The 10644-nt window shown below is 41.8% G+C and overlaps 1 protein-coding gene across 1 annotated transcript; it reads left to right on the forward strand.

The window, feature by feature from the left end:
• The first annotated feature begins 2206 nt into the window (after positions 1–2206).
• On the forward strand, positions 2207–2788 carry LOC126498101 (eukaryotic translation initiation factor 1-like). Its single transcript, XM_050136450.1, has one exon. The coding sequence runs from the start codon at positions 2207–2209 to the stop codon at positions 2618–2620; it is 414 nt and encodes a 137-aa protein (XP_049992407.1). The 3' UTR covers positions 2621–2788.
• Positions 2789–10644: the final 7856 nt, after the last annotated feature.

Below are 10644 nucleotides of genomic sequence, written 5' to 3' on the forward strand. Positions count from 1 at the left end.
TATCATCAAATGCTGTGGGATAATGCTCTTGTACACTGTAAAGTTTGTCGCTCATATTAGTTTAATAAAACACTGAGAAAGTATAAGTGAAAGATCAAACTAAGAATTCTAAGAACAGGAAAGGCAAGATGCAGTCGCCAATCACATGCAGAGGAAGCAAGGCGAGAATGCTATACATCTAACCATAGATAAGAATTATGGGTTAATTTAAGTTGTAAGAGCTAGTTAGTAATAAGCCTGAGCTAAGAAGCCAAACAAGTTTGTAACTAATTAATATAAGTCTCTGTGTGCTTATTTGAGACTGAATGACTGTGAGACTGGGCAGGACAGAAAACTCCATCTACAGTGCTGGCTGGTTTTTTGTTTTTTTCTTTTTTCTTTTGTCAACTTGATACAAACTGGGTCATTTTGGAAGAATGAACTTCAACTGAGAAAATTGCATCATCAGTCTGGCCTGTAGGCAAGTCTGGGGGGGGCGTCATTTCCTTGATTAATGATTAATATGGAAGCATGAAGTTCACTGAAGGTGGTGCCACCTCTGGAAGCATGCTGCTTGGTGATAAAAGAAAGCAGGCTAAGCAGGCCAGGAAGCCGCATTCCTCTCATGCCTTTGCTTCAGTTCTTGCACACAGGTTCCAGCCTTGAGCTCCTCCCTTAGCTTCCCTTGGTGGATTGTGACCTGGGATATGTAAGTCAAACAATAACCACAGTGATTTTCTAGAAAAAAAAATCATGCCACTTTCTACCTTGCTCTCATGATTTCCCACTGCTGGCAATTAGAAATTCCACCTGCCACTGAACTGGGTCTTGGCCTGCCTCCTGACTTGCTATCACACCAGCCTTCCATTTCATTTCTGCCTCAGTGGCCACCTTTCAATTCCTGCCTGCTCTAAGGCTTCCAGCCTTCATCCTAGAGTGGCCCCTGCCTCTCCCTACCCCTCTCCTCTGTCCAATTTTAATTCTTCCTGAAAGGGTCAGCTTTAGAGTCACTAGCCAGAGAGGTCCTTTGTGTTTTCACTAGGGATATCTGTTCCCCATGGGAGCTCCAACTTTTTTTGTATCAGACATCAGAAATTTATGGAGCTTGAAAGTCTAAATACTGGGGGACTCACCCGGATGGTGGGGACAGAAAAGAACCAGCGGGCTGATCAACCCTGCAACTACCCAGATCCAGAATACAGAGTTATGAGTTGGCCCACCTCAACGTCCATCTCATCTACATTCTACTGGGGCAGGCGAAGGGACTGGTCCTGCAGACCCAAAGCTGCAGGATCTCCACAGCACAGGGCAACAACAAGATAACCACAGGAGCTTCAGTGGGGCCCAGCATTGATAGTGTAGCAGAAACCAGAGGCCTCGAACCAGACCAGTGGCTTTTTGCAATGAACATTTGTAAGTCAAGATGTGTGGCTAAAAGGGTTTGCAACATGACTCACTGTGTCACACTGCACCTTCCATGATGGGATGGATTTTTCCTTTTTTTCCTCTTAAATTTTATTTGGGGGAGGGTGTTGCAGGGAGAGAGGGAGAATAAGAAGGGATGGGAAACACATGGGATTGAGATACATGATGTGAAAGACACGCAGAATAAATAAAAAGAAAGTTTTAAAAGGCAAATATTTAAGTAACAAATGTTTAAGTGCAATTTTTGTTACATATTTTCTCTTGTTTGTGTGATATTTAACCTGCATAATTCACATGAAGGCACAAGTGAAACCAGCTCTCTAGAAGACAAAGTGGGTTACTGGGGCATGGAGAAGAAATGTGTTCTACATGCAATACATACTGGTCCAAAAACTTTTTAAAATATGTTTTTAAAAGACTCATAAATTCTAAGAGTCACTGTACAAACTATATTGAGCAAGAAGTTTCAAACAGGGCAGGAATAAAAGAAGGAATCTGAAAATGGCTGTATTGTCTTTACATGTGGTTTACTGACATACATGCAGGCAAACACCTGTATTATTTTATACATATATATTATATATAATATAATATGTAATATTATTTATTATATATAAAATAAATATTTGAAAAGGCAGTTCCTGTAGAGTTGTCTCTGCTCTTCTAATGCGCACTACGTCTCTGTCTTTCTTTCTCTCTCTCATGAACACATGTGGGACACACACAGACCCCCCCATGTGTATCTATGTGGGGCACATACAGACCCCCCCATGTGTATCTATGTGGAGCACACATACAATTAATGAACAATTCAAAGATTTTGGCCCCAGTCACTGAGCCCCCGCCGAGGACTCAGCTGCCTCCCCCTCGAGCCCCCTCGCTTCCCGGCAACCTCCACTCTTTCGACCCCTTTGCTGATGCAAGTAAGGGTGATGACCTGCTTCCTGCTGGCACTGAGGATTATATCCATATAAGAATTCAACAGAGAAACGGCAGGAAGACCCTTACCACTGTCCAAGGGATCGCTGATGATTACGATAAAAAGAAACTAGTGAAGACCTTTAAGAAGAAATTTGCCTGCAATGGTACTGTAATTGAGCATCCAGAATATAGAGAAGTAATTCAGCTACAGAGTGACCAGCGCAAGAACATATGCCAGTTCCTAATAGACACTGGACTGGCTAAGGACGATCAGCTGAAGGTTCATGGGTTTTAAGTGCTTGTGACTCTGAAGCTTAAGTGAGGATTTCCTTGCAATGAGTAGAATTTCCCTCCTGTCTCTTGTCACAAGTTTAAAAATCTCACAGCTTGTATAATGTAACCATTTGGGGTCCGCTTTTAACTTGGACTAGTGTAACTCCTTCATGCAATAAACTGAAAAGAGCCATGCAAAAAAAAAATTCAAAGATTTTAAAGGTTCAAAAGAGTTAAATGGCTTGTTCCAGCAACACACCGTCCATACATGATGCAGTCGAGAAGCTAGGCCTTCTGAGTTGACAATCTGCTTGAGATTTTACCAAGGGTGAGGACAGGTGGGGGAGGAATGGAAGAGAGAATGCTAAAGGGAAAAGAGAGAATAAACAATAGAAAGCTGCAGCCCTTCTGTTCTTCTGGTATTTTCTGTCTGTCCTTCCTTTATGGATAGGAGTACACAGATAGTTCACAGAAAACAGTGCAGGCCTCAGATGCTTGAGAGGCAAGAGGGCACCAGAGTGGGACTTTGAGCCACCGACTATTTGATCTCCAAAGTTGATGCAAGCCCTGGTCCAACGAGCTGGCTCCTGGCATCAGTACTTTTTCTGGCTGGCACTTTCCTGTATGTGCAAATTGTTTAAGAATAGCGGGTCAGCAAAGCCTCATGGGCTGCTTCTCTGAGGTAGTGAACAGTGTGTGCTCCCCTCAGATAGTTCCCATGTGGGACTAATCCTCCCTGCTTGCACACCTCAGTGTGAAACCCAATAAACACAAAAAAACTAGTTCTCTTATTTGTGGTTTCTGTTGCCAGCAGTCAGCTGAGTTTGTGATATATGAATTTCAAAAATAGACAACACCTAAATTTGAAGTTCCATGTGGCTGAGGATAGCAAAATCCTGTACCAAACATGAATCTGCCCCAAACATGAATCACGTCTTCATCTTAGCATTTGCAAGCTGTGTCTATACCTGCCTATGGAACACTCAGTAATCCAGCATTTATATACTATATATATGCATATATACACATATTATATATATTATTATAATATATACACATATAATCTGCCAACGGTCATCACATATCAACTGTAGTGATATAGCTCATTTTACTTAATAATCCCAAAGTGCAAACACAGCAATCAGGCAGATATGTCAGAGAGAAGTCATGAAAGTGCTTCCTTTAAATGAAAGGTGAAATTTTATTTTATACACACACACACACACACACACACACACACACACTCAATGTTCTCTCGTTTTAGACATCTACTGGGGGACTTGGAACATATCCGCTGCTACAGATGGAACCCAGGACTCCCCAACAGTAAATTCAAAGCTAACGTTCCAGACAGTCACTTCCGCCCACCACTACTCACAGCCCACGCCAGCAAACAGCATTTTTCCCATACTGAGAATCTAAACTCTGAGGTAAACAATCCAGGAACAGAAAAAAAAATCAAAAAAGAAAGTGAAGCTGGCCTGGTGGGCTGGTGAAGTGCTTTATAATCCCAGCTGGCAGGAAACAGAGACAGAGGGCCGTGAGTTCAAAGCCTACCCTAGTTACAAAGAGAGGCCCCTCTCTCTGGTCGGGGCGGGATTTAAATCCCTGCCACGCTGAGAAAGGGTGGGGGTTGTCTACAGCTCCTCCTGGGAGGCATCTTAGATGGCTCTGTCCCACCTTCCCAGGGTCCTAGCAGTCTTGGCCCCAGGCCCAGGTGGGAAGATGAAGAGGCGGAAGGGGGAGGGGGTTTAGGGGTTGGAGGTTGGGGGGCGCTGCGGGACTCCTCTGGGATAACGAGGTCTAAAGACTGCACTACAGCCTCAGAGCCTTCCAAGTCTCTGGCTTCTTTTACGCTGGGTCCAGACTTAGGCTGAAAACTCGTAGTGGTCATAGTATATTCTCAGGGGCTTAGTGGGATCAGTAAGAAGAATGCCACGGAATCTTCCTAATGCAGTTTCCGAGCCACGGAGCTTAGAAGCCGAAAGTCTGACCAAATGCCATCTGGTCTACTGAAGAGAGGAAAAGCACAAGTTCAAGGTGTTGGTAACTGAGATGGAAATGGGCTTCAGTGAGCATGAAATCAAATCAAACGAAGGCATGGAAAACTTTGAAAACTGCTTTCCCATACTAAATGGAAACCATGGAGATACATACGAGCAGTTCCTCGATGTCGACTGCCTGTCCCCTTTCAAATCCTCTCAAAGAGCTGAAAAAGCCAGGGACAGTTAATTTATAATCTCTGAGCTTTTAAAATTATTCCTACCATGACACTTCCCTAAACAGTGACTCCTAAAGAGGGCTCTTACGATTTCTTGAATATTATGAATAACGCTGCTATGAAAATTGGTGTAAAAATACCCTCAATTTCTGCTTTCAAGTTTTTGAATATTCATACCCAGAAGTGGAGTTGCTGGATAATACAGTAATTTGTTTCTAATTGTCTTAAAGGTCAGTCATACTATGTTCCGTAATGGTGCCATCATTTCATAGTCCCGACAATAGTTCACAAGTGTTCCCATGTCTCCATGGCCTAGCCAATACCTGCTATTGTCTTTTTTCTCTAGTGGCAATTCTAGGATGTCATTTTCCCATCTTTGATTGTTTATAAAATACATTTTTAGGGACTGGAGAGATGGCTTAATGGGTAAAGGTGAGTGTTTCCCATCCTGGTGAGCATTGTTCAATCCACAGGACCCACAGGTTGGGAGAAAAGACGCAACTTTCCCAAGTGTCCTCTAACCACCACACATTAACACATACATGTCACACTGTGCTGTTGTTCTGGGTTGTCTTCCCAGGATCCTTTCCCTCTTCTCTAAAAAGAAAGCCTCATTTTGGTTTAATGGTCATCATTCTTCCCTATTGCATGTGGTCCTAATGGACCCGAATCCTCTTGGTTTCAGGACTGGCATGTGACCCAAGCCTGTCTATGCCTGTTCACCTGGAGCTATTTCTGCCATGGGAATTGTTGAGAAGCAAAGGATTAAGCTGCAACGATGCTGTTGCTACTCAAGACTCCACGATGTAATAAAAAACAAAATAAGGTACCTTTCTTTGCGTAAATTGAGTAACTGTTCTGACCTTCAGCTAACATATCTGTAAAAAGCAATTCCTGCCTGAGAGAACATAATGCTTGCCACACAGTAGGAACTCATGAATGCTGGCTCCTTTTATTCTCTTCCAACTGATGTCAGATGGATGCATCATTACTATCATTAAAATGTAAGAAGGACAATGGCAAACATTCCTCACAACATATCGAAAGCAGCGTTTCGGTAGCTACATTATGTGATTTCAGGGAACCGGAGAGGAGAAAGAAAAAGAAAATGCGCTTCATTTCCTGGCAAAATTCAAGCCGTATCTAACGCTTGCCAAGTGCAGTCCATAACTCTGTGTCTGCATTCTTCTATTTTATCACCTCGGTAAAGATAAAGTGGGCTTCCTTTTTCCTCATTAGCTATTGTGTTTTGAAGATGGGAACTCTTTTAAATCTCTGGCAGTCATTTAGCTGACATTTCCACTCACGAGGAAATAATATTAGAGGAGCTGCATGGCACTCTCTGCTTTTAAAACACAAACTAATTAGCATAAATGCTAACATGCAAGAGTCTATGGATTAAAATTGCAATTATACATTGCTTTTCAATACAAACACAGTGATCTTTTCTCATTCACTAGAAGTAGGGAGAAACAGGACATAAATCATCTGTCTGCCCAATGGGTTCAAAAGTGCTTTAGCTTAGAAAATGAAATGGGGGCTTTATTGACTAAACATTCCTCTAGCAAATTCATGAAGGTTTGTAGGTTGGTGTCCGCGGTAACATTCTTTTGAGTCAACAAAGGGAACAGGACATTAGTGCCTACATACAAAGATGTACAAGCTCTTCATAAGGTTCCAATACTCAAAATATACTCTTTTTTAGTTTCTGGATTTAAGCATCTCAAACTAGAAAATATATCCACTCGCCATTTAAACCAAATGGCAAAATACCAAATGTCATTGCAAAATATCTCCTCTTTCCACTGTAATATGAACATACAACACAACAGTCAGGCATGCTTGGAAAGGCTTCTGCTAGAGTGTCAGTTCTGAAAAAGTAACTTTTGGGATCTTTGGTTCCTCATCTCTAAATGGAGGCAGAGCTATAGTGTATTGGTTAGGGTTCTCTAAATGAATAAAACTGGTGTGTGTGTGTGTGTGTGTGTGTGTGTGTGTGTGTGTGTGTGTGTATTAGGTTACTTTCAGGCTGTGGTTTGGGTAGTCCAACCCTAGCTGACTCTTGATGAAAAGGCCAGAATTCTGACAGTTGTTCAGCCTGTTTGAGACTGCACGTCTTGGCAGTCCCAGTCTGCAGTTCCAGAGGACTCCTAGGTAACCGGTGGTCTTCAGTCTATGCTGGAATCCTGAAGAGCTAGGTTCTAATACTAGGGAAGGAATGCCCCAGCAGCAAGACAGATAACTTGTCAATGAAAGTGAGGGAAAAAAGCAAAATCTTTCTTCTTCCTTGTCCTGTTTTTATTTCTTTTTTTTTTTTTAAAGAAAACTATCTTTTTTCATTATACATACCAATCCAAGTTCCCACTCCCTGCCCTCTTCCCATTCCCTCCACATACCCTCCCACCCCCATCCACTCTTCTGAGAGGGCAAGGTACATTGCTTTGGGGAAGGTCCATGGCCCTCTCTACTATATCTAGGCTGAGCAAGGTCGCCATCCAAAGATAATAGGTTCCTAAAAAGCCAGTACAAACAGTAGGGATAAATCTGGTGTCCCTGCCAGTAGCCGCTCAGTCTGCCCCAGCCATGCAACTGTCACCCACATTCAGAGGAACTAGTTTGGTCCTATGCTGGTTCCTTCCCAGTCTGGCTGGTGTTGGAGAGCTCCCATTAGCTCAGGTAGACTGGTTCAGTGGATGTACCCATCATGATCTTGACCTCTTTGCTCATATTCTCATTCCTCCCACTCTTCAACTGGATTTTGGGAGCTCGGTCCAGTGCTCTGATGCAGGTCTCTGCCTCTGTCTTCATCAGTTGCTGGAAGAAGGTTCTATGGTGATATTTAAGATATTCTTCAGTCTGACTACATGACAATGCCAGTTCAGGCAGCCTCTCCTCTATTGCTTAGGGTCTTAGCTGGGGTCATCCTTCTGAATTCCTGGAAATTTCTCTAGTGCCAGGTTTCTTACTAATCCCACAATGACTCCCTCAATCAAGATATTTCTTTTCTGGCTCTCATCTCTGTCCTTTCCCCATCTCAACTATCCCATTCCCTCCCTCAAGTTCTCCTCACCTCTCCTCTTTTCCCCTCTTTTTCCCCTTTCACCCTCTCTTCTCTCCCCAAGCTTATATTCCTAATTTTGTCAGGTGATCTTTTCTATTTCAACTTTCCAGGTGAGTCTATATATGTTTTTCTTAGGGTTCACCTTGTTACTTAACTTCTCTAGGATCATGAATTATAGGCTCAATATCTTTTGTTTATGGCTAGTATCCACTTATGAGTGAGTCCATACCATTTTCATCTTTTTGAGTCTGGGTTACCTCACTCAGGATGGTGTTTTCTAGTTTCATCCATTTGCATGCAAAATTCTTCCATGTCCTTTTATGTGGACTGCAACCAAAAGGTGTAGCCCAGACGTAGGGAAAGTCTTTCTACTTCAGATATTCCAGTCAAGAAAACCCCTCACAGGCATGGGCAACTGCTTAGGTTTTTGTTGATTCCAGATGTGGTCAAGTTGATAATGTTCTTACTAGATTTTATACATTGATGTCATATATCTTATGAATCTCAGACTTCATTTGTTGTCATCAATATCATTGTCATCACCACCACCACCACCACCACTTCTATTGTTAGCCCAGGCTTGCCTTGATTCTCCCACCTCCTCCTCTAGAACACTGGGGATTGACAGGCACATACTACCATGCATGGCCTATGTTTTAACAGTTAACAATCTTAGATTTAAATATGAAGGAAAATTTTTACATATGGATCTAGAGAGATGACTCAGGCAGTACAGTGCCTGCTGCTCAGTATGAGGACCTGAGTTCAAATCCCTAGAGGGAGAAGTGGAGTTTGGTAGAATGAGCCTAACTTGGGGAAACAGAGACAGGAACTTGCTGGTCAACTAGTTTTGCTGAATGGGTGAGCTCCAGGTTCAATGAGAGATTCTGTATCAAAAAAAAGGTATAAAATGAGAGAGGAAAATATTTGACAATATTTGACATTCGCCTTTGTCCACTATAAACTGTATACATTTATGCTGACACAAAGGTATAAGCATGTATATATGCTCTCTTCTTCTTGAAGGATGTTGTTCAATAATTTTTGATCTCTCATACTGTGTATGTCTTCCAAAAATTTTTGTTGGGGACAGTGGTGTTTGCCTCTAATCCCAACACTCTGGTGATAAAGGCAAGAGAATCTTGAGTTCTTGGCAAGACTCAGCTACATAACAAGCCCTGTCTCAAAACAAACAAAAACAAAGTCGAGTTATCATTTTTGGAAGGTTTGTTTACAATAAATAGAGCTTTAAGTAGACTAGTTATCTTTCTCCTTATACTTTAGACATATTGCTTTACAACTTTCTGGATTTCATTTTTTCTCAACAAGAAATTTACTGTCAAAGGAAAATCTTTGTCCACTGGTTTTGAGGAACTAACCTTTATGACAGCACAATATCATTTGTTTATGGAGTTCCTTGAGTCTATTAATTTATTATTTTCCTCAAAATAGGAAACATCTTTAGTCATTATTTTCTTAAATGTTTTACTGGCCTGTTTTCCAGGGATTCAAATTACAGATATAGTGGGATGCTCAAAGTTCTCATTGAATAACTCAGTAATCCTTTGCCATTTTTATCTACCAGTTTCTGTCACTCTGAGCATTTCATTTGGACGACTTATCTTGTTATATCAGGTTCACTGATTCTTTCTTCAGAAATATCCACTCTTTCATTAGTACTATCAAGTGTGTTCTTCATCTCTGAAAATAAAATTTCCATTTCCAAAGGTTCAATGTCATTCTTTTTATATTTCCTGTGGTGCCTGTATCACCTGGAACCATGTTTGGGCAAGGGTCTGGGAGTAAAGAAGACACAGAGACATGGGTCACTCTTGAAGCAAGAATGCCAATTTTATTATGTTCCAAGGCAACTTATATAGTGCTCTCCTTACTAGTGGCCATACTCTAGCTTTCAGGATTTTTTTAATGCAAGTCCACCAGAAACTACTTCCTTGTTATCCTGAACTCATGAGGGTCCCATGCTCAGAGCAGCTACTAACATAGAAAAACAAGTTGTTTACTCCAGCAGGGAAGGGGTCATAAAAAGTTCAGGGTCTGAGGGTCTGCAGCTCCCAACAGCTTCCCATGTCTCTATTAACTTTTTAAACACTCAGAGTAGAGTTATAACCACTGTTCTAATGTTTTAGCTTAGGGACTCTCACATGTCAGTTCTAGCATAGGAACTCTCCCATGGAAATGGCCTAAACATAGCAACTCTAACATCTGTGTTGGAACCAAAAGAATTCCAATGGATCACTGTTTTCTTTCCATGGCCTTTATTTTCTTACTTCTTTGAATGCCAGACTTTGTAACTTTACCTTGCTATTTTCTAAATACTTTTTTATTCTTTTAATTCTACATAGTGTTTGAAAGAGATAATGCAGTTAAGCTTCCTGGAAACAGTGTATCCTTTCAGGTTTTGTGTTTGTTTGCTGGGCAGTGCCAGAGCAATGACCTATCTACCCACAGATACCATGCTTTAAGACCCAGGCCACATCCTTCATATTGTCTACCCAATGAAAGATGAGGATCTCTAGTCTGTGCTGCTGTCTTGCAAGTGGTCCTTGAAACATGGCTGGGGTGATGAGGGAATGAAGATAGGATGGGAACTAAAGAAATAACAGATATATACACAAAAAAGCCGGAGTCAGGTGGGCTGAGCACACTCTGAAAGAGTGGCACCAGCCACACCCACAGCACAGAAACCACAGTACAGAACCTCAGCACAATGACTGTGTACAGCACAGGGGCAGGAGTAAGCTAA

This window comes from Alexandromys fortis, unplaced genomic scaffold (genome assembly GCF_014885135.2).
Source record: "Alexandromys fortis isolate MF-2015 unplaced genomic scaffold, M_Fortis_MF-2015_v1.1 scaffold_13, whole genome shotgun sequence".
NCBI lineage: Eukaryota > Metazoa > Chordata > Mammalia > Rodentia > Cricetidae > Alexandromys > Alexandromys fortis.